Consider the following 27518-nt stretch of genomic DNA (forward strand, 5'->3'; position numbering starts at 1 on the left):
TCCAATACAAAAGGACGTATCCTACACTCTGCCATTTTATTAGTGCTATCAATGCCTTACGGTGAAGTTTTGGCAAACAGCAAACTCGCTCGGTCTGCTCCATTCAATGTGGTGATTTTGTAAATACTGCCATGCTGCAAAAACTGCCCCCTGGCTCTACCCCCTCTGCCCCTCTGATAGAACTGACCAATCAGAGCACAAAGGGCTGTGACGTTGGGAGGTTACTGGAGGTCATTCTCGAAATGGAGCATTTCAACGAGATCTTCAGAATGGCCTAAAATGAGGATATTGAGAACGCTATTGTGGGGCAATGAAGGAACTAAATGACTTGTACTGAGGGCAGAAATGCTTTACAGGCATCCTAGTCTGGCATAGTGAAAAGGAGAAACAAGCATGATATGTCCCCTTCAACAAATGCCGGAAATCAACATCAGAATACACTACAACAGTTCAAAGTGAGTGTAAGGGGGAGGATGAGTTAAAATACACTAAACAGGATGAGAAAATAGTAGTCATAGTAGTTATAGTGATAATAAATATGTTGTGTTATATTCACTATCTACATAGTGTCACTTACAAACTCACACAGTCCCAAATCAGCTCACAAACTTTGAACAATTCATGATTCTTTGTGTAGCTTTAACAAGCCTGCACTTGAGGCTGCGATTAAACTTCAAACACCAGTATTACTGTTTGATATACTGCTTTGTACCAGAGTGAGCTTAAAGCTATTTTTCCATAGAAAAAGCAACAAAAGAATAACTTTTTAACAATAATTTAATAATGGATGAATTTAAGTTAAGGTTATTGTATAAAAAACAATTAAATCCAAGATGCTTCCTCACACTTGGGCGCCAGAAAATAAGATTTAAGTACTCCCAAAGGCCACTGTACCAATGCAATTAAGGTCTAAAAGAAAAAAAAGAGACAGACACTGTGGCAGGTTTGATTCAGCTTATGCAGATTTAGACAAAATTTGCAGTGAAGCTGCCAGTATCTGTGCTGACAGGTTCCAATGTGTTCTCAGAGTAAAAAAACAACAAAGACTTATTATTTACAAGCCAGTTTGCTTTTTATCCACAGAGGCAAATTTATTTCACTGTTACAAAGCCGGAATGAATCATCTCAGAAGCAAAAGAAACACCAGGGAGAACATAGTCTCATGTGACATGTTAAGTCAATCCTGGCCTGTTGACACTGTGTCAAAAACAGTCATGTCTATCTCAGGCTGCACACCCGGAAAACAATGTCCCCCAAAACCCACTCACTGAACATCATCCCTCATTTAGTTTGAATGAGTTAAAGACAATAAATGACTAATACATGGTGTAAAGCAATGAAGAGAAAGAGAAAGATGTGCAGTAACGAGGTTGAGCAGGAGAGAAGAGGGGGAAGGTTACAGTTCAGTTACGGTGTGAAAACTCTACACTTGAAATGCCAGCTGCTCGATCAGAAAACCAGCAAACACCTCTTAATCACAGATATCACCATGGTAACCGCTGATGTCACCCTTATGCCTTTTGTCCCTTTGTGTAATATTAAAGGCTAATTCCATCTAAATCCACTTTGATTACATGTTTCTGGGGTATCGTGTTCCTGTGCAGGATTGAGACTTTGAATGTTCATCCTGGAACAAATCCTGGAGTGTGTAGGCAATCCTGGGATAAGAAGAATAAATCACATAAGCATGCTCAGACCAAGAAGAAATTAAACAGAATAACAGTGGCAACGCTGATGCAAGAACTGTACAAGTATTAAAGTAGAGAAATATTCAGAGGAAAACACACTGAGACTAAGGCTGAGGTAAAAATAGCTGTTTTGTCAAAGAAGTGCGGTTCCTTTAAAAAGTACAATGCACTGAAGAATACTTTCTTTATCTGTATTGATACATTCACATACAGTGATGTTGTCAGAATAATTTATTTAACAGGCCTGTGTGTGGCAGGAAAGGCACTTAATTGAACTTAATTGGTGGGAAGACCTTGACCTGGGTCTGTTCCACATGATGAGTTAACAAGAAGTGTTTTTTTTTCTAAGTCTAATGTGCGTTTTACATGCAAAAAAAAAAATAGAAGTTATGGAGACTGGCTGTTTTTTTTTCTAGTAGCCATGTAGATCTCAGCCAAAATAAACTGAAAATAATACTTTGAGGTAGGGATAGATCAGTTATTGTCAGGGCCAGTTATCAGCACCGATCTTCGGCATTTTGGCATATCAGCATCAGCCTTTTTTTATCCGACAGCTGATAAGAAATCATTTTCAAACTGGGTTATTTTGGCACTGATGTAGCCGTGCCCCTCTGTCTGCAGTCCCAACCCTGTCCCCAGCATTGTCCCTCCCACAGTACCATCTAATTGGTTACACGCAGAGCCATGGCTCAGGTGACAGCCAATCAGCAGTCAAAGCTGTGGATGCACAGGGCTCATACACACTGTGGAGAGGAGAAAAGGTTTTGCCGAGTGGAGAAACTCCTGAGGGAGGATTTATATGTTTCTGAGGCGAGCTTAGGCGGCAGACTCTCCCAAAATTGTAATAAATATCCCTGTCCCAGTTTTTTCAAGTTTATCATTTAACTTTATAAGACATGCTGCTGAGGCTGCGGGTTGTTTAATCAACATCTGATTAAAGGCATTTAAACAAAGTAAGTGTTGAAGTCTGTATTGCTAAAAATTTTGACACCAATATTTTGACTTTTTCCACAAATGCATATTGGCTCCAGTATCGGGTATCGGCCTTCCCTCACTACTGTTGGTAGCAGCCCTGAAAAAGCCATATCAGTGTATTTCTACTTTGGGGTCTGTATGGGTTCTGACACAGCTGCATGTATGAAAAAGAACATGAAAACATGTTTTAAAAGCACTTCGAGGATGCTGTACAATGCAAGAGCCCAGTCAATTTTACTGTGAAGGGACTGCCCGTCTTTCACATACTGCTTTTATTTTGAAGTCATGTCCATGTATGGTGCTTTCCATAAGCTTTTGGGAAAAAAAAAAAAGTTGTCAGGTATTCTGTTGGCTGATGGTTACAGGAAATATTCCCTCTTGTTTGACCCCCTCTCCTTTTACATCTGTTTCTATGCCACTCTCACTTCTCTGTTGGTGTCAGTATTAAGAATCTGTTTTATACAAGATCCTAATGTGACCAACCCTCTGCCAACCTGTGTAATGTCCAAAGGCATACCCCAACATGAATAAAAACATGCTTCAAACTGGGTCAAAACAAAAGTAAACAATGCTACTGATCAGCTGTAGCTGTAGCTAGGGAGAGAGATGATCAAGTGCAATCTCTCCTCCCCTCTTCCTAAATCAGCAGCGCTCACTGTGTCTAGATCCTCCCTTTGGGGTCAGATTTATACAGTTGATACCTCACAGAAGGGTGCCAAAAAGTTAGCTTCACTGATTAACTACCCTACTGAAGTTTGACAGTGACAAAGCAAATTAACCAAACCCAAATGAGCCAGACTGCTTAGTGGGGATGCTGCTCTGGTAGCTGAGGAACAGTTAAGAAACATTTGAGTCATTTAGACCCTAGATTAAGTAATAATGAAGCCTGGGTTCAATAATGCCCACAGTTTTTTTAACAGAGTGAAACTCTTGTCGTCACGCATTGACCAAATTTGGACTATTTTTGCCTGAATTTGGAAGAAGTGTTGAGACTTTAAGTCCCATCTGTCCATATTTATTCATATGATTAGCCAACAGTAATTTTATCATTAACAGCACAATTGCAAACTAAATTGTGGTCCAATGTTACTCTTTGGCATTTAATATGATGTGTGTTTTTAGCAGCTACTTAGAAAGATAACTAACCTCAGTTTATGGGTCGGACATGACCGGGGCTGTTACTGTGACTGCTCATTTCACAGCTGTGGTCTCTCACTTCGCTCTCATTTTATCGCCCAGCAGAGGAACATTTTGTGATATTTAAATGTTATTTCAGACAGATGTAGCTTTGTGTTGTGTAATCAACTTTTTCCCAAATCACATTCAGATTTAACACCTTGAGCTGCAGAGCACATCTGTGACAGGCAGAGCTCCATTTGTACATCTCGCCTTCTTACGTATACATGCACTCACTCCTCTCCTCTCACCGTTCTCTCTTTGAGGCTTCTCTCCCCTGATTTTTCTGCCTCTCTTCTTGTGTTTTTATTTTCCTCCCCTGTCATTCCTCCCTCCCCAGCTGGTACAGTTTGCTGCTTAAATATTTGGGGGGAGATGCCGAGTGCTGGAAGGCCTAAGGAGGATCAGCGAAAGGAAAGGCTGCAGTTGTTGTGGATTAGCTGCTTGTTTTATCATAATACCACTGCCTGCTTGCTTGGAGTTTGGTGCTCACCGGGCAAGCTGCAATATCACGATTTCTTAAAAAATGCATGAGTAACACGACTCATGACTACTGTGCTCTAGTTTTGCTATAAGAGGGTGGAAACTCAAAGCTCTCCAATGGAATAACTTAAAAATTTCCCCTTTATATGAAGGTTTAGGTTAAGAAGAATGGGAAGAAATCAGATGTGTTGTTAACTCAAAGGAACATATCTCTTAAATTACCTAGAAGGCAGAACATTCAAAGACAAGGGAGATGAAGAAATAGTTTGTTTACATTCACATGTGAGACTTTTGGAAAGAAGGTATATATGTGAGGAAAAACAAGGAAAGCAGAGCATAAAGCAGAAACATCCATCGACATATTTGATATTACATTTTCACTTTTCTGTAACTAGTTGGGAAAATAAAACTTTTTTTTTGCACTTAACAGTATATTTTGCTTGAAAACCGGCTTCTGGCTGCAGTTCATGTTCTGTGGACAGTTATGAGAATTTAACATTTTTATCTTGAAAACAAACATATAACTCCCAAACTGCTAAACTTTTCCCAAGAAGTGATTATTTTTCATTACAAATTTTCATATATGACTAACTGCTCCAATATCCTTCACTTTCCTTCATTTTTGTTAAAAAGTTTTGAAAGTTGACTCAGTGCTTTAAAACATAATTTATTATATTACATAAAGTATGTACCTCGATACCATCTGCCATGCTCTGGACCAGTGGTCCTGGGAGGGGGAACCACTGGTCCCATAAACTGTACACAACTGCATATTTAATCAATGATTCTAAACATATAGACTTGGTTTGAACTGTATATAAAACCAAGAAAATATTTGATCTTTTTTCCACATTTCTTCTTGAAGACCCCCTAGGACAACAACACTATCAATAGAGGTAGGTTAAATCAGGAAACACAGGAGCATGTGCACATAGGTAATTTCACTTTATACCAATAACCTCAATGAAGTGCCCTAGGCCTCATTTTTGTTTGTTTTTGTTTGTTTTTGGATAGGCCTGTAGGTGTAGTCTCATGGCTGGGAGTGTACTGACAACTGTAATTTCAGGGTTGCAGGCTGAAAAATCTGGGACCTCCTTTCCAGGACAGAGCCATCTTCGTCAAACACATCGTCACACACTGCAAGCATTGACTTGAAGTGATAACATCTTCGCATCTTTGCATTTTATGCTAAAGAAAGTCATTTGCAACATTTATTTTTATTTAAAAGTTCAAATAAATCTATTTCTTGCTCCTCATTTCTTGTTAAATTGTATTTGTCACTGTTTGGTTTCTGTTATGTTTTATGATCCACCAGAGGGAATCCTATATTGGCCTCATTTTCATTGATTTCATCAAACTCCAAGAAAGCAATGAGTTTTGTTTTCATACTGGATGCCATCTTCAGTCTGCTAGAAATGGAGTAAATCATTGATTTCTTGATGTTACCTGACTTTTATAACCAACTCATCTGTGTAGATGAATGATGATGCGCTGTTTAAAAGACCACCTTTCCCATCATTAAGTTTCATGAGACTTTACTGGAATTACAAAACTGTAGTAAATGTTTTTTTTTTTGTTTTTTTTTTAATGAGTCTCATACCTAATCACTCTCTCTCTCTCTCTCTCTCTCTCTCTCTCTCTCTCTCTCTCTATATATATATATATATATATATATATATATATATATATATATATATATATATATATATATAAAAACAAAAACACTAATGCACAAATGAAGTCTTGGAATCTCTGTTATAAACTTTCTCCTCTGTGTTTTTCTCCTGCATATCTTTAGAATTTGGAAAGATACGAACAGAGCAAAGGGCAATTCCACCAAGCTGCCTCCAAGGCTGAAGTCAACGTGAGGTGAGACATGCACACATATACTCGTGGAGCTCCACATAAGTTAACTCATTTGCTGTTTAAAAGTGAGAAAATATTATTCCCCTGGGCCCCGGATAACCACCCACAGTTCCCCTTGTGTTCGGGGGCACACACACAGCAGACTAATAAGCAGTGACAGATAGTGATCTGCTCTTTTCCTCATTTTTTAACCAGTTAAATGCAAATGTTCTCTAGAGCACACCTGACTAATGTGATAAGTGTTTTAATTGGCTGCTTTAATTAAGCTCAATTTAACAATACTGTTTCACCACCCTGGCTTCTCACTGTAGACTTGTAATGAGCTGCAGCTGGGGATAAGGTAGCTAATTATGGCCACTGCTGTCTAAAAAACCTCCCACTGAAATCCAAATTAGGAAGTGGGCTTTGACCTGCAGTTAAAGTTTGTGTCATGTAAGTAAACCAGGGTTTCAGTGACAGGAGTTAAAGCGAAAATAACTGAATGTAGCAATAGGTATGCATGTGTGAGAACAGAACACACTTTAACACAGCTGCTGGTTATGTTCGTCTGTGGTTTTGTTGGTAAAAATCTTATTTGTATATTCTTCCATGTTTGGAAATTATTTTAAGAAAAAACTTTCATTATCCAACTTTCTTGCTACTTATTGTAGATTCACACAAGCTCTCCACTTCAGGTTTTTATGTTAACATGGATTTGATTTTTTCCCCAAACATTCAATCATGCACAGTAGTTAAGTCTATTTGACCTCCTTATTATTGTATTATTGTATTGTATTGAAAGACTGGATGCTACTGTCAGCAGCGCAGTGAGATGTGCTTTCCATCATAGTCAGTTTAAAGTAATAACGTTCTGATTCTGATCCGTGCTGATGTTAAAACCAGGTGATTTCACCTCAGGGGACGACTGTACACTGATACTGCTAATCCTCTACATCAGCTCAGTGTGTGAGCATGTGTGTATTTGTGTGTTTAGGGATGGTTTTCTAAATCCTCCTGTGTTTAATTATAGAGGCTGAAATGATCTAATTTACCTGTATGGTATTACCTATGTATTCAATTATACACTGGGTTCACTGGATTTAGGGAGTAGATTATGCTTTTATTCACTCTGTAATCTCATCTGACCCTGACCTCTGGGGAACGAAGTACCGTCGCATTAATGAGTAGATAACGGTGTGAGGATAAATATGTCTGTGTGTCGCCATCGAGGGACGCGCTATGAATGAGGTGTACTGAAAAAGGAACGTTTATGTGTCGAAGGCAACTTGGGCTGGGTATCAAGGGAAAATTTTCAACACCTGTACCATTAACAATACCTTCACTTCAATTTGAGTTCCTGAGCAATATTTTTTTTTTTGATCAATTTTATGATATCAATTCTATCAAAAAGAAAATTGAATTACACATTATGGTTACAATCTTAAGTTTTATTTTTTAGCTTTAGTATTTTTTCGCTAGGAGCAGTTTTCTTACATAGAAAATTTAAAAAAAAGGCCAGTGCAAAAGAACAGTTGCAAACAAAATCAAGGAAGTTCAGGCAGGCCATGACGTCAAGCTCTAACAGCTTAGCTTCATCGGTGCAGATCAGCTGATTGCTTGGTTGACTCCCGTCTCCGCCCCCTACTGGAAAATTGCTGTCAGGCGGGCTATATAAACAGCTCTAGCCCAGCCTCCTACTTCCTCTGCTGGCATTTAGCAACCTGCCTCCACCCCACCTCCTCCTGTCAATGTATTCATGTTGATTGCTCTGCTCTGTCTAGGGTTTTATGTTTGCTGCTGTGCTCCCTGCTTATGCCGTTCATAATAGCAAGGTGTGCTCTTCCTGTTTCAGGCTTTCCATGCAAAATGTGGAAGAGCAGGGAGTCCCAGAACAGAACCATACTGCCAAATAAAACTGGGCAAGTTAAGAAAGAATATTTTGACAAAGTGGTCCTGACTGAACATCAGATCTGTATAAACCGAGTACACAGTAAATGTGTCAATAACTATAAATGAGCTTTCTTCAGTCCATTCTTGTTTTTGTTTTGTTTTGTTTTTTAATGTCAAACTATCAATCTTTCTCCTTTGTCCGGACTTGGGACCCGCAAAAGTGACCTCAAACAAGCTTCAGCCCAGTCAGTTTGCATGCAGTCGCCTGCTCCCACTGTAGCTTGGAGGGACTGCTGCATGAGTGAGGAGAACTGTCACCTTTGTGTGTTTTGGATAGAGGAGGTGCTCAGCACCCATTGCTCATTGAGAAGCAGAGCATACTGGAGATCATCACGTGCTTTCACGTCAGTCTCCAAACCAGAAGAGTTGATAAGTTTGTCCCTAGTCGCTTTTTTGAAAAAAGTCACCAGAGGTGTCTGAAAAGTTGCTAAACATAGCGATAAAGTTTCGAAGCGGGCAAAACTGTTCTGCATGCCTAAACCTCATTTAACATTGAAGCCAGTCACCGGGGACATTATCAGATCTTGATCACGTGATCAACCCTTTGGATACTGACACTTGGCACTGAAAGACGAGGCATATTTTGATACTCGCTACTACGCAGGCATTTTAGTCTGCGCCATAAAAGAACCAAAGTTTCGTACCCAGCCCTAAAGGCTACATTATGTGTTGCTTTAATTGCATATAACTGTTTTATTATTGTTATGTTAAGCAGACATGCAGATTTCTTTGAACTTCTTGTATGAAAACACACAATGCGTAAGTTGATGTGTCAGTTCTAGATTTGTGATCTTTGAGCTCAGAAAGACCTTTTAGTTTTCAGTCCTCTGATAACCAGTATGAAGAGGGAAAAACAAACATATAGACATAATAGCATTTATATTAGAAATTAAATTTTAAGAAATAAATGGACTAGAATAGATTGTTGACTTATAGATGTAAATGGTTTGTTTGCTTGGAAAATCTTTACAGTATACTGTGTTGAAAAATTTCAATAGTGTCAAAGAGATTGTCATTTTTGAAAGTAAACTCAGAAGAAACTTTATTTCTTCCTCAACACAACATCCTCTCTGTCTGTTTGTCAGGAAACACAAAGCCCACATCAACAGTATCAGCACAGCTGCAGGCTGTTTGTTTTACACATAACCAAAAAAATAAATAAATAAAAAACAGGTAGCAGCACTTCAAGAGCACAAAAAAGCTGACTCCAGATAGAAGAGACAGCTCGGGATGAATATTTTATTCAGGATGAAGTAGGATTTTACCAGGTGAAGAGAAAAAGTTATTTGTGGCAGATTTTAGAAAAGGTTCTGGTTAGAGAAGAAAGGTATGTGTGTTTTTATGGCACAGATCTTGCATTAAACACATTAATAATCAGTAAGTGATGTTTGCACTAGAGAGGCAGAGCCCTAACTCTGTAAACAACAGAAAACAGCTCCATATTCTAACATTTTTATTTTCCAAAGTATTGAGTAATCAGTCAGAAACTTTCAGCAGACTCTGGTTTTGTGTTATACGCTGCTGGAGTGAAGCTTCTCTCTGTGCAGAGCTGTAGAACAAAGCTACTGTAAAATATGATGTGGGTGACTTCAACCCCCCCTGGCTCCACCGTCTGTGTCATTCTGTGAAAGTATGTGTGTGTGTGTGTATGAGACTATATGTGTGTGTGGGTGTGTGTTTTGCGTTAATCCGCAGTTTAATCCTTGGAGCAAAACAGACTTTTGCTGCCAGCAGTCTGAAGTTAGACAGATCCAGAGAGCACACTCTGTTAGTTATGTGTGTGCACATGTGCATAAGAATGAAGAGGATGGAAATGAAAAAGAGAGAAAAAAAAACTACAACCTGTAGCTCTCTGACTTGTCAAACTCAGTGAAAAATAATAAAACAGCCTCCACAACTCCACAACTTATTTTCCTCTCCATTTGCATCACTTTATTCGTCTAAACTTTCAAATTTGCCAGCACAGTGTTTGTTTCCAAATCATAAAGTTCACCAAACACCAGTTCTCTGAGCTATTCTTCATTTTTAGAAGGAATGACATATTTTGCTTTGCCCATCAGACTGCCAACATTATGTACCACAAATGCCATGTATAGATAAGTGCCAAACAGATGACTGACAAATTCTGCTCCATGCATGAATAAAAGATATTAAATTGAATATCAGCGGAAAAACACAAAACCACACAGAATTAGGAAGACATAAAAATAACAAGAATGAAAATAAGACTAACTTGACAAATTTAACTGACTCACTGAAATACTTGCTAATCAGTGGAGAACAGTAATGTGATGCACTTCTAGGAGCAGAGGTTGCGTAAACAAAAATCCTCTGCCGCTCTGTGGCTTGATGACCTTGATTACACAGAAACGAGCATCCACTTTAAGTCCACGCTCTCCAGGAGTAAAGTTTGAGCTCAGGCAAACCGGAAAACAAAAGGAAGGGTGACAAAAACTTGACTTGAAGCTTATCTTGAAAACAGTTCAGAGTTTTTTTCGGTTTGATTAAAAAAGCATGTTCCGTTTAGTATGATAGCATTTTTTTTTTTTTTTTTTTTTTGCTGTACAAAGCTCTAGACAGCACGGTCGGTATTATTATTCATATTTTTTATCATTTGTCCATTATTTTCTCTTTCTGCCCAAAAAGCAATATACCATAATTGCCCAGCATAATTAATGCTACAATTTGTATTTGAGTCACTTTTGTGATGACATGCTAAAATATATAATTCATAACTAATAGGTCTCATCATAATTTTTTTTAATCAAGGAGTTAATTAATCATTATGACAGAATTTTTACGACTCTGTCAATCAAAATGCTGGACAAGCAAAATATCTTGCACAACATCTGACTAGGAGAGTTCTGTCTTATGTACTTTTCCATGGCTTAACTATATGCATAAATCTGTAGTGGGAAGTTTCAGTGGTTTCAGAAATCCACACTCAGGTCAACCTGAACTTCCCAATATTGAGGATAAGTATGTCTAACATATGGTTACTAAGCATCAGTGCCATTTGTCTGTTAACCTATCAGGACTTATGTGGCTGTAAAATTCAAGATAAGATATGTTAGAGAAGAAGATAATGGAAACTGTTGTCTTCTTAGTTCAGGTTCGTTTTGTGAGAAAGTAAAGACAGCCTTGTCTGCACAGCTGAAGGTAATAGAATGACAGCGAAACAAGACAGACAAGGCAGAGACCCACGTCTCGCTGCTCAGGTCAGAATCCAAAGCTCTTTAACAAGGCAAACTGTCTGTTGTTGTAGTGGTACATCTTGCCTTAATAGCCGGCCTTTGTCAGATCCTCCCAGTCTGTGTACCAGCCTGCGGATATCACTCAGTGATAAGGTCGGAAACACTGACAAGCTCTGAGTCAAAGTTTCAAAAGCAGACTACAACACACTTTTTTTATCTGCAATGTTTTTCTTGGCATGGTTCACTGAATTTGAACCCCATTACGTTCATATTTGAGCATTTCATGCTACTGAGCTGCTCGAGGAGAACAGAAATTCAGCAAGCAGATTTGGATACAAAAACAAAATCCAGGTATCTCAAGGAGGATAGAAAAGGGACTCAAGTGATGCAGCTAGTTTCTCAGCAGTTCCTAATGGCTTTAACTTACAGCTGCATGGCTTGTGAGCTAATTACTGTGTGTGTTCAGTGTGTTTATGCTGCATTGCTGACAAGGCCAATTACCAAATTAAATATTATTCCAAGCAGCCAATATGATAGAAGCTGGGCAGGAATTAACGCCACTCAATACAGCATTAAACTAAGTTACCAAATGTTCACACCTGCCATAATACCAACCAATCAATACCATACTTTACCTTCAGTTTCATTGAATCTTTAAGGGTGACTCTTGAAATTTGCAGTAATGACCATGCAGAGCTCTACCCAGGGTTAGATGTAATGGCACTTTTTTTTTACATTACCAAATTGGCTTGAATATAAGATGATTTTTTTCCCCCAAATAATTATATAAGAAAAAGTAAAATCATCTGATATCCAGATATTAAGAATTACATACTTATACATTTCAGGACAGCAGACAGAGCCACTTATCTGTAAAGGTTGTACTCCCATATTACTGTCACTCACTGCAACTGTGTCCAAGGATGGACAGACACAGTTGTCATTCAGTTAAAGAGTCACAAATGTGGATTAAGTCATTAAGCAACTGAGGTAGTAATCATGCTAGTTTTGATATGGTGCTTTTAAATGCTGCAAAAATGTTTTGCAATTGTTAAGAAGACAATGGTTGTGAGACCCAAAAAGGAAAATGATCTCAGAAATAGGTGTGAAGGTTTTCCTGACAACCGTCATCCATCCAACAGACTGCAGGATGTTTAAACTTTTATTCACATACACTGTAAACCCCAAAATTTAAATTACTGAATTGGATTAAGCTATGAAAACCTGAAATTTGTTATTGAGTTCAGTTTACTCAAATGTCTGAGTTTTCAGTGTTGAAAATGATGCTTTCTGAGTAGATTGAACTTTTGTTACTGTCTAAGCTAGCACAACTTAAAATCATTAGTTTGTGACTGTGTTTTGTAACTGTAAGTGAGGAGGGAAGCACTTGATATGAGAAATATCATGAAATAGCATGATAGTCCAGTCAGACATTTGATTTATTAATATCTTAACCATTAGGCACACTGCAAAAGTCAGTAGGTACAAGACCCCGTGCCATGGAGCACAGACCACCTGTGCCCCCAGAAGAACAATATTTCAATGTACAGCAGGGTCTTATATCTACTGCCTTCCCACCTCACTCATGGTTACTCAAGTTATGAGATTAGAGCTGATTTTTGTTGTGACAGTGTTTGTAACCATGAGTGAGGAGGAAACGCTGTGGATATGAGACCCAGCTGAACTTTAAAATGTTATCTAATTTAGTTGCTAAGATCTGCTTTAATTTTTAACCATTACATTAACTTAATTCATAAAACAAATTATTGATATCACAATTTTCAGTTTTGAGTAAGGTCAACTCATTATGCTTTACAGTGATATGCAACATTTCTTAACATTACTTGATATTTTGATTTGTAACAAATAAGCATCAGGTTTATTCGATTAAAGACATCCAGTAGAATAATTTTCCATTATAACTGTAACGACTTTAGATGTTGAGTTAAATGAACTTATTTTATAACATTTTTTTTAAATGTTCACAAGTATTTTTCAAGTACACTCATATTATCTGGGTTTACAGTGCACACATTCTTTTTAAATGTAGTGATTTCATTTCAAAAGGTGTTAAATGCCAGATTTTATTGAACAGGTGAAAAAAGACCAACAACTCATGGTAAAAATATTATTTTATCTATGGTTTCAGTTTAATCAATATTCTTTATAATAACAAGTTTCAGTCTTAATCAAATATTTTCCTGAATATGAAACTTAAAATCTTGGAAAGGGGTAGCATAAAATCATGTGATGCCTGTCGCCTTCAGTGTTGAGTGTAACAAGTTTCAAAGTAACGAGTTACAGTAACGTAACTACTTTTTGGGGTAAAAAGTAGTGTACCGTGTTACTACTGAAAATATGGTAATGAAACGTTGTTCCTTTTTCAGTTGGGCACAACATTACTCTTCCCAGGGACCAATTTGACAGCAACACGGCCTAAGCAGTATGAATGTGCAATAGTCCCAGGCTCTCATTCCACACTGAGGCTGGTACTCCCAACAGCATGCAAAGAGCAGTCAGTCATCACGGCATTATTGTTTTTCTTGTCAATTGCTCTGTGGCATTTTTGAAAATAAAGAGCACAGAAGTATTATCTGTTATGTGCTCCATGGTATAACTTTATGTAGGCTTATACACATTTAGGAAATGAGATGGGGTTCTGCTTAAAGTCAACTACCATATAAGTCACGCAAAAGTTTATTTCCATAAAGGGTTACTAAGTAAAGTAAGGGAGTACTTTTTTCCAGAAGTAACGTGTAAGGAGCAAACTACTACTTTTTAAAAGTAACTTCCCTAACACTGGTAGCAGTTTGGTCTCTAATCAAGTACATGGTAAACTATGCTGCAAAATTTGTATTTCTACAACGACAAAAAAAAAAAAGTTTTTCAACCACTAAAATTTGCATCACAACCTCATTTTTATTAATCAAAAATTATACATTGCTGAGCACATCATTCTTGACCGATATGAGAAATCAAAATATTCTACATATGTGAATGCCATGACATACTACATTGTTTTATGTGCTTTTACTTGGATTATCCTTTTATTTTCCATGCTTTCCCTGGTTAAAGCTGCTCCTCCCTTTGCCACTGTGCTTTGCACTGTGCTTTATGTGTGCGTTAATAGAAGCTGTAGAACTGAAAGGGAATTTAATCACTACTACACCATTCACTGAGAGAAAGTGCTGCGCCTCTGCTTGGAGACAAAGAGACAAAGTGAAGCCTAAGTACTGGTACATGGAGGAGCCTCTCCTCCTGGTTGTAGTTGTGATAGGGATGGAGAGATGGGAGAGTGAAGGAGTGTTGAGATACAAGATAGGGGAGAAGAGGATGTGTGCCCTCAGTCAATTGAAAAGCTGTCAGGGTGCAGGTGCATACAAGCTACAAGCAAGAGATAAGAGGCAACTCTGTCTCTCTGGCTGTTTTCCTCTTCACCTCTCCTGCCCTTTTTCTCACTTGTTATCCTCTCCCTGCCTCTCTTTACTTCTCCGCAGCACCAGTATTAATCAAACTGGTAATGTCGAAGCAGCGTGCTCAGTAATTCTGACTCTGACACGTCAAATGCCATTTCCACCTTTAACAGATAAGGATGGCCCTGTTTACCTCACGCTCTTTCATTCTGCCTTCGGAGCACCGAGGTTATTTAGGGCAAAGAGTCAGTCCTCACTTCTTTCTCTCTACACCTGGGATAAACAGATAATAGCACTAAACTGCTTCAAGAAGATTACTTAAACACTGCAAAAACAGTGTAAGTTATCTGCTTCTGTTACTTAAATCAAACTAATCCCAGAGCCGAATGCCTTAACCAGACTAGTTTCATCCAATCATACTATATATATTCATAAAAACACATCAAACACAGTTATTTCTGAAAATGTTAGCAAGTGGTATTTAATATGTGGCAATCCTCTGCACAAACTTAACTCACGTATTTCTACCTAAAATCCACCTGTGATTGGAGCAGGTAAGACAAACTCTCTTCTTTCAAAGACCTGTATTCCCAGGTTACAATGAAACCGCAGAACCAAGTGCAGGGCTTAGACAATAAATCTGTGTGAGCTGAAGGGAAACAAGTAGGAGAGAGTGTAAAACAGAATGTCAAACATAATGTTAATCCTTACGGTGCAGACGCAAGTGTTCAGCGATAAAAGCACTGTTTGACTCCAGGAACTGAGGGCACATATAGATGGAAAAAAAAAACCCTGGATTTAATACTTGAGGATTTGCAATGTCTTTTATATCACTATGTAATATTATAATTTTTTTAAATTACTTTAAAACAAAGAATAGAAATTAACATGAACTCAAAATGTGGAATACTCCTTGTATAGTTTGTATGCTTTTAGATTCCTCGGAAGTTTTTTATCCTTCAAAGAGAGAAATCTCTTTATAAATTTATTTATTTATTTATTTATTTATTGCTAATGAGTGACAAAAATGAGAAATAATCATAGTTAAAATGGAAAAAGTAACCTCCATTCCTGAATTAGACTACCCCCCTATCCCAAGAACAGCAAACCTGCCAGATTAAAACAGACTATCACCTGACGCTGCTCTAGAAAGCCATCTGAATTGTCAACATGGCATAACTCAATATTTAGATCATCAATTCAAAAGCCACATGCCTGGCTGCTGCCATCTTGAACTTTTGGAGTTTTTAACTTTTCATTCTGGAGCAACCACTACTTCTGTTCTGGTTGACTGGTTTCTGTGCAAATATTCGCAACTGTTTTGTTCTCAATGGCAGTATAAGTCAAAAAGTAGATATGTTGTTTGAAGGAGGCAAGAGTAAAACAATTCAGACCACAAATTAATTCAAAATGAACATAAACTGTATAAGGTCAAAGCCCCTTACCAGAAAAACCTTTAACCAGGGGAGCCTCTGCAAAACCACTTTTACACTGTTTTCATATTTACATGAAAAAGACTTAACATTAAACTAGAGCTGCCACAATATTATGTTTACTTCTTATTGAATGAACACGAAAAAACAACAATAACTAGAAAAGCACTCAACACTTCAGTCCTACTTTAATGTTATACTCCCTTTCAGCAGACTGTCTGCTACAATTTGGTGTTAACTGCAGGTTTGTCAATAATTTGTAACATGACAGTGTTGAAAATTATGATGACCCAGTTCATGTTTTCATATTCCTGATCTAAGTATCTAGAATATTGGCAGGATCTGGATCATACTTTTACACCTGTCAGAAATTATGGTGACCTTGTCTTGTTTTGTTTTGCAAAGCAATCCGACCATTTATCGTGGAGTTATATATGGTGAAAACAGCCCTATCTCACAATGATAAAGAATCCTTTAAAAAAATCCTGGATCCAGATGGTGATCCATATCACCTCCAAAATTGAATCACTCCCTCTTTATCCTATTTTGATCATTTCCTGAAAATTTCATCAAGATCTGTTTGTTACTTTTTGAGTTATGTTGTTCACAGACAGACAAACACTCCCCAAAACATAATCTCCTTGTCGAACGTAATAAACAATTGCACTTAAAATGCGTTTTCACAAACTTATTAAATCAGTTGCTTGAGATATTTGTTATGAATTGAGGATATATCAATAAAATGGATTGATAGATCGTTTGATGGATTGATATTTAATCAATTCACCAGCCTGATTTCAAAAACTTTGAAATAAATAAAAACAGGTGGTCTTCTCCTGCCTGTGATTCTGAGTTAGAAATCGTCCACAAACATACCTCCGTTTTTGGAAAATCCAAACTCTGAAACTGGTGAGGACATTTTTGGGGTTTGACAGGAGGAAAGTGGTTGAAACCACATATTCTGTGATGAAGGCTGCTAGGAAACAGGTTACTGAGTCTTTTTCTGCTGCTGCTTCTTCATTGTCCTTCTGTTTTATGACAGGTGGCAACCAGCATACAGTATAAGCATATTTTTAGCACATCAGTTTATATGTATATATATTTAAATGACAGTTACTGTCAGTGCTGGTATGTTGCTACACTGCTATTTTAGAGGGGAATTGAATTGTAGAACCAGAGCTGTTCATTAAAAAACCGAAAGGGCAGAGGAAAAACTGTTCAACATGTATTACAATGTATTCACTGCTGGTGCACAAGCAAAACATGGCAGACTTTAACTGGAACTATATTTTAGCCCTCAAGTCAGTCACATTAATGGATTCTCTTCATTTTTCCCCTTTGGCGCTCTCTGTAAGATGTTAACAAGATTTTCTAATTAGCTGCCTGAAACACAGAAGAGATACCAACACTTTGTAGCAGACAAGATGGAAATAAAATGGCAAGCAGGATAAACAATGCTTCATATGTACAGCCAAGGCTATTAAGGAAAGCACAAAAAACATCAGTCTAACTCAGAGAGAAGCGTGGTTTAGAGGCGATAAAAGCATCTTCCTTATCAGTCCCGTAGCTTTGCCAGAGGCTTTTGTAGTCAGCGGTGTGTTTTGTGTCTTTTCCATTTTCCAATTTCTTTCCTTTCATTCCTCTCCCTCTCTTTGTCTCGGTAAGCTGGTCTGCGTGCTCCACAAGTCTGAGGCCTCTGTGTTCAGTACGCCTCCGCCTTCGCTGGCGGAGATTAAAAATAATGGGCAGCACCATTAATTAAGCAACTAATCTGACTGTTTATGTTTTGTCATATTTACCGCTCATGGGTGCGTAAAAACTCTCCCAAAAATGACTGCTAGACTGCTTTCACGGCACCCCACACACATTCAAAACAACAACATCCTGGAACATGGCTCAACAGGCTGTCAGGGACGCTGCGTTACCTCACTCCAGCTTAAAAACTCAAAGCTTCTCCTCCCTCCCTCCCTCCCGCTTACTCACTCCTTTCTTATTTATTTATTTTTGTAAGCGGCTCAGTTAATATTGTTGATTTAAAAACCTCACCTTCAATTTGTTGAAGCATGTGGACAGAGCTTTAGCTTTCGCTGCGGCTGAGCCAATTTTCTGCTTCAAGCGCCTTTAATAAACCACGCAGCGCTATCAGGAGGCTTTGGCTTCCCTGATGAAGGCCATTTATTTCAAATTAAAGGAGAGTTCCTTATCTTCGTCAGCCTCAAACGGAGAGCTAGATAAAGATGGCGCGCCTTGGTGTCGTCCGCTCTGTGTTGTTAATGTGATGAGAGAAAAGGAGGAGGGGGGAGGAGTGACAAAGGAGACTGAGTTTGAGAGAAGACAGAAAAAAGTAGACAGATTAAAGAGGCCAGATAAAGCACTGGAGGTGGTGTGGGGGTAACGGAGTAATCTGATTGGCTGTCGTCCTTTTTAAATGGTCTTATGATGGAACACCAATGGGTGCTTCATTCCTTCCCCTTTCATCTTTTTATCTCTCTTGCTTCCTTTATATGTTTTTCTTTCCGTCTCTGTTCGTTTTCCTCTTTAACCTCCGTCACCCAGCCGCGGATAAACTTCATGATACTGCCGCTGATGATGAATGGCGTCTGTGCGTTTGTGGACACTGATATGCAGTAATTGAAACGCTGAGGTCAGCGCTCCTATGTGAATCAAAGCCAAAAACAGCGTTTAATTCAGCTTTCAATTAAAGCTGGTGTTAAATGCTCCTCGCTGAGAAGGTGTGTACAAGGCACAGTGTGGAGGACATGCACGTGTGTGTGTGCTGAGCTCTGTTTATAGTCTACTACAAAGTGTGTGTGGGTGTGTACATGTGTGCGTGCCCCTTTCCCACCTCCTTGGTGTGTGTAACTGGCTTGTCTCTGCTTCAATCAGTCAGAATCCATTACAGTGAGGCGCCCAGGCAGCAGGCCTGTCATAGTTAACAATCACACAGATAGACAGGCAACGACCAATTATAACACAGCCCACATATCAAATTAAGCACGGCTGATTCAATCTCTCAAAGCACACTTTTCTGCTGTATTTGATCAGGATGATCCTACCCACTCAATTAAATGTGATTTAGCTCTAATTGCATGATTTGCAGAGAAGCACGTTCTCTGCACATCACAGCCCTTTGAACAGGTTGGTGTGGTTGAGATGATCAATTGTTCTTAATTATTCTAGGATTGTCTTCTGTTGTTCTGTCAGACCATTTCTTAGTTGAAAAAAAATTCTATCTTTTTTTTCCCTTTGTGGATGTATGAAATGAGCATGAGCAATATGCAACTTTTCCAAGCATCTCTTCAATGGAAGTTTTAACAGATACTTCTTATATCTATATGGCTTTTTTGTTTTGGTCATGTCAGACTAAATATTTATACCTTCCCCAATTTTAGATCATTGGGGACAGAGTGAAAATTTGACTTTGGCTCATAACAACAGCACATTTGTGTTGTGTCTGCACAGGGGTCGAGAAACAAACCCTGTGATATTACATCTGATGGCTGAGAGCAACTTGTGCTTGGGTATTTGTCAGGACTATATGCTTTTCTTCCGATGCAATTCTTTCACGATTTTTGGGATGCTGATTCAATTTCAGTTTTTGTGAATTCTAGTTCGCTTTTTTAACACCAGACAATGTGAAAAATTTGAGACTGTACCGAGTCATATTTTCCCCAAAAAACAAACATCACATGTGAGTCAGTTTTTGATATTTATTTAAGGGATCCGACATCACGTTGCTTGATAGTCAAGCTCTGCTTGTTTTTTAAAACAGCTCTGCTTGTTTTCAAGTCTCTTCATGGTTTAGCGCAAAAATACATCTCTTGACATGTTAGAACCATATGATCCAACTCAGTCTCTCAGGAAGGGGGTCTCCTGCTGGTGCCCAGAGTCAGAACTTAACACGATGAGGCTGCAGTCCAGTTTTATGCCCCTAAAATCTGGAACAGTCTTCCAGAAGATGTGAGACAGGCCTTAACTCTGACAAGTATTTTATCTGCACTCCTCTCTTTTAATTCAATTAATCATTTTAATGTTTTATGGTATGATTTTATGCAATGATTTTATTTTGCCTATTGTGTTTTTTTTGTTTGTTTGTTTGTTTTCTTTTTTTTTTTATTAGTGGTAAAGCACTTTGAATTGCCTTGTGTATGAACTGTGCTCTACAAATGAACTTTCCTTTCCTCTGCTGGAGAAAAGGGATAATTTTTTTTCCCACACACCATATTAACAAAGACTTTAATGTTGGAGTTCATTCTGAAAAAAAAAAAAGATTCTTAAACAAAAAAAATGTGATTTAAAAAATCATAAAAAAATCCTGATACTTATTTAAATTATTTTTTTTCTCCCACCCCTAGTATTTGTCGAAGCTAAGCTATGGGCAGATGTGGGTGGGGTTAGCAACAAAGCATATTTAAAACTACTCTGAAAAAAATACCAAATCTAGAATTTCATGCATGAGTTTTAGCACATCATGTGGAGGATATTGTTGCTTTTTTCTAATTAAACTTCAATATAAAATCAAAAAGTCAATTTATGACCATAATATGATAAAACAGGACTGAGGAACTGTACTTTTTTTGCTCAATATTCATCTTCATCTTTCTGTGGTTCTTCACAGGTTTCGTAACATAGAGCCGGTGTGTGCCGGCGTGCAGGCTCAGATTCTGTCCTGTTACAGAGACAACAGAGACCAGACCCTAAAGTGTTCAGACCTGGCCAAAGAGTACATGAAGTGTATTGACGCTGCAAAGAAGGTAAGAGCTTTAACCTCAAGCCTGAAGGGAAATAAGATCAGAGGAGTTAAAATGTCTGAAAGCAAACAAAGATCTCACTCTGTGATTAGCCTCAAGATTTCACCTGTGCCATAAAAAATGTGATATTGTCACCAGAATCTTCCCACAGAAATAAAAGAGGATTATTGATAATAACAACACTAATAGTAATATAAATAAACCTGTATTGTGCTTCACATGGCCCCTCAAAGACCTTACATTCCACTCTGAGTGATGGTGTTTGAAGTTTTCCACAGAGAGATGTGCTGTTATTTTTAAAGCCGCACTCTGTATGATGTAAAAGAAAGAAATTCATTTTTTCTCATGTTCTCTAGATTATTCTGGTGTAGTTAAGGAACAAAAAAGCAGTCGGATTGATAGGACTTTGAGTGCTGTCACTTAAGGTCTTTAGACAAAGAGAAATCTTGTCATTAAAAACAGCTTTCACAGTGATTGTCTGATGTAAAAGTATGAAATCCAAGTTCTCCTGCACGACCAGAGTTGTTTTCCAACCACGGCTGAAATGACACCTTTTCAAAGGCAGACACTCCTTGTGTTTCTTTGAAATAGGTCTTTATTTGAAGTTCAGCTTCAACCTTCACCATTATGCTTCTAATTTTAAGGCGTTATTGGCATTGATTTATTGAAAGGAGGCAACAAAAGAGGGATGGCATTGAAAACAAGCTGTTAAACACCAAACATTTTCCAGCACAGCATTAATAGCATGTTTAACCTTGCTCCAAAGCACAATTCAGGTTCTCTGATATTTTGTCTGTTATTTCCTTTGACAAAAGACAAAAAAAAATGCATGGCGTGTTTTGGAAAACATTTAAAAATCTGAAGGTGAGCTGTTGGGTTTCAAGTAAACAAGACACGGTCTCTGAGTCTGAAATGTCTGCAGAATCAACAAGAATTCAAGCAGAGTGAAGGAGCAGGAATCCAGCTCTTACAAACAGGATTATGTAATCTCAAGGCCAGTTTGAAGCTCCTTTGCTGCTTATTTGCATCAAAAATTTACATTTATTAGGACTGCAAACTCGTGTTTTTACCCAGTCTGCCATCAAGGCAGAGAAGAAGAAACACAGTTAGTGCTGATGTTTATGTAAGACATATTTTACTTAACCTTTGAGTTTTTCAGCATAGTTTGGTGTCTTTTATGAAAGGCATTAAAATTCAAAGCAGGATCTTTCGGTTAGGGGAGAGTGGAAGATTTTAAAAGATGCTTCAATTTAGAGAGCCCCTATATTAAAAGTGACAGGACAAGGATAACAAAAACACATCTGGAATTATCGTTATTAGGAGTATTAGTATAATTATCTTTTGCCAGCTTTGCATGTCTCAGTAATTTTCAAGAACAATCGTTTAAGTATTCAGTTTTGTGCTTTAACACGTGTTTTTGTATTCCAACAAAAAGCACTAGATAAGAGGGATGAGGGATGAAATAAGGTTGTTAAAGTTTAAAAGGGGCAATGATTTAAATTTTAATGCAGCAGTGTTTAAAGGGAAAACTTTTCCTTTTAGACAAAGAAACAATCTAAAATCTCATTCTGAAGTCAAAGGACTTGTTTATGTCTTTAAAGAGGCAAATCAGGTGAAAGACTGTTTTTAATTAGTCAAGGATTTGTGCCCTTTTCCCTTTGTTACATCCTTTATATCTCAGTTACATCCAGAGCAGAAATACTACTTCAGCATGCACTCAGTAAAATCCAACCTTTCTACTTTTTTTTTTACTTTTTTCTCAGCTTTTCTTTTGCATTCCACATTCCTGAACTGGCTCCACAGCTCTATTATTCAAAAGCAAAGACAAGTTCCTGTGCTGGAGTCTGTGCATCTCTGCAGCAGTTTTTAAGTTACAAATTCACAGAAAGTTTGAGAGAATATGTGAGGAAGAGGAGAAGGAGGAGGAGGAGGAGAAAGAGGAGGAGGGGGGCTGGAGGACAGAATACTGGAAGCTTGCCCTTCCAAAGTTTGCACAGTGGAGACATTTGAAGGTGTAGCTGCTCATCATGCACCCTAACAACGTATCCGTCCGCCTCATGCTGCTCTCTGCTCACATCTCCTCTGCATTGCTCAGGGGCACTGAGGTTTCCCCTGGCATACAGTAATACAGCATGTGATAATCAGCTCGCTGCAGCTCGATTCCTCTGCATACTCTTGTGTGTGTGTGTGTGTGTGTGTGTGTGTGTGTGTGTGTGTTTGTGTTGAGAAGTATCAGTAGCTTTGTATCTGTCTTGTATAAACCCTCACAGACACAAATGCACAAAATACACACGAAGCAAACCCTATGCATGTTTTTGTTCTTGTGTTTCTACACTTGTTAGGTCTTCACAAGATTGGCATTGTGCGTGCTTCGTGGGTACGTGTGTGTGTTTGTGTGCGTGTGTGTTTGCACGAAAGTTCCACCCTCATATTAGCTGGTGTGAGATAACGAGGAGTGAAGTGAAGACTCTTTGAAGACTGTCTTTAAACGAGAACGACAGATCATACACATTGTGTGTGTGTGTGTGTGTGTGTGTGTGTGTGTGTGTGTGTGTGTGTGTGTGTGTGTGTGTGTGTGTGTGTGTGTGTGTGTGTGTGTGTGTGTGTGTGTGTGTGTGTGTGTGTGTGTGTGTGTGTGTGTGTGTTTAAGTAGCTTGCCACATTTCAGTCTGCTTTAACTTACACATCAAGGTCTTGCCTCTTGATTAGCCCCTGAGGCATCTCGCTGACTTTCACCTCGTATATTTGAAAGTTTACCAAGTTCTTCCTCCATTTTGTGTCTTTAAAAGCTGTCACTGGTTTGCTCATCGTTGATGAGTTCTTCGTCTTTCTCCTTTGCAATAGACTGCTGAAGTCCAGTTCTGGCTTTGAATTTACTGCATGCATGACACAGACGACAAACAGAAACTGCAAACTTGATTGAAAGAACTACTCTGTGTTTTAATGCCTGTTCATCTGAGCAGACAAAAATTACTTGTGAGGAGTTTAAAAGTGATCTTGAAAAAATCTCCCTTCTAGGATAAATGCCTGATTGTAATCCACACTTAGCTTCCAGTTCAGGTCGACCAGGACCGGTTTGATTTACAGCACATCTAGGCCTCTATGACAACACCACACAGGCTGACAACATTTAGTAGAGAGGAGAGATATAACACAGAGATCTGTGTTTTTCCCTGCTTAAAACGATTTCTGTGATTAATTTAATAGTGATGGTGGACACAGGAGCCTAACTGTCGGATAGAAAAAGGACAGAAGAACAGAAGTAAGTTAAATAAAAGAGTGACACAGCCCGAGCTAAAGGCTAACACAGGGGCTAAACTGTTAATGATAATGGTCATTCCAGCCCACAGTCAGCAGTTATTCTGCTGTGGTCTGTTTCAGGCTTTATTAATGTTAAACATTACAGACATGTCTTAGAGCATGGGCTCCCAGCTGGGCTAAATAAAAACAGCTACTAAACTACTTACAAACTGACAGTGTTTACTTGTTGTTACATCAGCCTACAGAAACGTCAGGGCACTGGGCCGCTGATGTCGCTGCATATAACCGGCTACTACAACGTTTCCTTGATGTTACGTTTCAAACAGTAGCGCTACGTAACTGTACTGAAAAATACCTTACCTTGGTGCGTTGTCTTGAACAAAGAAAATTTGTTTTGATCCATTTAATTCCAAAACAAACACAGGCCTCGTTAAAAGTAATTTACGACAGTCTGCGGAGACTCCAGGCCACAAGGTGGTAAGGGAGTACAATTAAAACAGATCCTCCTCATAGCATCTTTAGTTATGTTTTTAACCTTGACAGGGAATTCATTCCTGATCCTGCACTGTTGCCACTTCCTCAGTAAATATAGTTATTATTGGTTGTCCCAGAAGTCACTAAATTACATCATCATCTGATTTGCATAGTTTTTCAGATGTATGTAATTGTCAGAAGAAGAAGAATGCGAGAATAGTAAGATCAATACATGCTTTCAAATCCGAGTCTCAAAACTTACTAGATTAAAAAACTCACTAAATTTAACCCAAGTTATTTTTTAGTGTCACTGGATCTGAAAACTTCCTACACGGTTAGCACCACTGTGGTCTTGTCATAGCTCGAGCTGAAAAACTCACAAAAAATCAGTTCCCTTCGAAATCTGAAGAATTAAAGTTTCAGTGTTAAAAATGCTGAATTTTGGTCAGCTAATAACAGGTAAAGAAAAAAAGCCAAGGTGAGCCTCTGTACTACCCCAATCAGTCTATGAACTCAGCTGTTGCACTAATAATGCATTTTGGGTTTAATTCCTAGAAGTGGAACTACATTTACATCTAAAGTTCAGCATTTCAGCATGGGACTTGATTGGATCCACTGGGTCTTGCAGCCTACCACCGCTGGTCACTTAAGGAACTTTTGCACTTTTTTACATTTGCATTGGATTCATAGTTCATTACTTGGAGGTTGTCATGTGATGTTGGTGAAATGGGATGGTTCACATTGGATGGTTTTCACAACTAAATTCTGCTGCCCTTATGTTGGAGGAAAAAAAAGAATCTAAAGGAGGGAAAATATCTTGAGTCCAGACAAGAAGCTCATCAAAAACTATAGAAAATCATTTGCAGCATGTGGTTTGTTGACTATTATTCAAACAGTGATGGAAATTTACACATCTCACTCTTCTGAAATGAGTGATTACAGCTCTGTTTTTTACATTATCTGCTGGCATGAGAATGAAATTGACACGACAATTATAGGAAAGCCATTTTTGAGATTTACAAACGCTCTACAGACATTAAGAAATATTGACCCTGTAAAACTTCTGCTGTTTCGTCTGCCTTAAAGGCCAAACTGGTCAACTCTGTGGCGTGCCAAATGACCCATTACAGCTGAGCCAGGCTGACAACTTCTCCAAGGTGAATGTATATATTGTGATATATTGATACATTCTACACAGTTAACTAAGAAAAAAAACTGGGATGACGTTTTTGTAAATAACACATATCAAATTTTAAAGGAAAAATTAAAAATTAAATTAAAACTTATCTGATTGAAAAAAAATGTAGGAAAGCCATTTTTGAGATTTACAAACGCTCTACAGACATTAAGAAATATTGACCCTGTAATACTTCTGCTGTTTGCCTTTAATGTAGGCTGAATGTCTTTTTCCAATCTGAATGCATCCTTAATAACTGCATCTTTAGTTTAGTTATTGTGCTTTACAGCTAAAACACACAAGATGCGTCTGCAGTGCGTCTCCATTCCGTCACGGCAAACGGATCACATAGGTTTCATTCAAATCAATGTGTCAACTTGCACTGGATCCGTTCCTATTTTTGACAGACGCAGAGCTGTAGCACATGAATTCAGTGTAGCTAAGATCAAGCGAACAGGAAGTCATGACTGGAAACTACCTAAAAACACCCAGTGACTTTAAAAATAAAACAGAAAAATTAAAATCAGTTCGTATTTAGCTTGACTACGATGATAAATCGACAAAATGAGAGGCCAGGAGTCAACAGGTTTGAGGTTTTACAGCCCAACATGAATAAATAGACTCTTATCAATGGTGTGGGAAGCACAGGAACTCCTCAGTCTGCAACTCCAGCTGTCTGTAAGTCACATGGCATGACGGACTGAACACGCAGGCGGTGTAAGGTGACAACGGAGTTGCACTGCAGACGTATCTGGTGTATTTCAGGCGTTGGACTTAAAGGAGTATGTGTTACATGTTTTTCTGTGCAGTTAGTTTACCCTATGCCTCTATATTACGAGCATAGGTTCAAATCTCAAAATGAAAGAAGCCTGCTGGAGGGAGTGGTGCTAGATTTGGAAATCAAAGACAATAAAGAAGTAATGTAATGATGCACCTGAGAGGAAGAGGCAAATAGACGTCAACTTTTCATCTCCAGGTTTTTCAAAGCGTTAGAGGAGGCTTCAATGGGACTGTCCGCCGTCCAGTTCCTGTTTTGTCTTTCAAGCCTCACAGGAGCGACTGTGATGTGTTTTGATCAGTGTCACAGCAGGTCAGAGCACTGGCCAGCATATCACAGACGTCTTCCTGCTGGTCACACTACCACATTTCTGTGTGTGTGTGTGCATGTGTGTGTGGACACGTGGGTGTGCTTGGTGGCAAATGAGTAGAGGATACCACAGAGCCTGCAGAGACAGAGCAGACATCTTCCAGTCATTATCCTCTGGGAGGCTTAGCCCGATGTGGGCACAGCTTCATGTGACACATACACACTGTCCAGACCCTCAGTGGGATTTTCCAGTCATTTATCTGCACGCTCAGATGCAAACACACTCTCACACACACTGTCTCTGTGCCTGGCAGGATTTCGGAGTCATTTAGCGCCAATCTCAGTGAGAGCCTGGCTTTGATTCGGATCAATGTTAGAGACTCTGCTTGTGATGGATGAAGGACAGACCAACTGAAAAGTGGAAGAGAGATTTGGGCAGAAATGCACAAGACTGACCAGTGTGGGAGTGAAAATACCTGAATGGAGAGTAAGAGAAGCAGGTGAAGGATAAAAGGGAACACAGAGAAGCAAATTCTGGATCACCCATGTACGCAGCGCAACAGCAAGGTCAAGATCTGTCCAGGCTGCTAGTTGAGACCTCTGAAACTTTA

At 38.6% G+C, this 27518-nt stretch overlaps 1 protein-coding gene across 2 annotated transcripts in view; it reads left to right on the forward strand.

Moving 5' to 3' along the window:
* Positions 1–27518, forward strand: part of chchd6a (coiled-coil-helix-coiled-coil-helix domain containing 6a) — a 94284-nt gene that overhangs the window by 44755 nt on the left and 22011 nt on the right. For both annotated transcript variants that reach the window (XM_074681711.1, XM_074681710.1), the window contains 2 exons: positions 6121–6191; positions 20776–20911. In XM_074681711.1, the coding sequence (XP_074537812.1) occupies positions 6121–6191; positions 20776–20911 (207 nt within the window). The remainder of the gene's footprint in view (positions 1–6120; positions 6192–20775; positions 20912–27518) is intronic.

The sequence above is a fragment of the Halichoeres trimaculatus genome, unplaced genomic scaffold (genome assembly GCF_033239565.1).
Source record: "Halichoeres trimaculatus isolate MK-OKI-2021-1 unplaced genomic scaffold, fHalTri1.1 fHalTri1_scaffold_11, whole genome shotgun sequence".
NCBI lineage: Eukaryota > Metazoa > Chordata > Actinopteri > Labriformes > Labridae > Halichoeres > Halichoeres trimaculatus.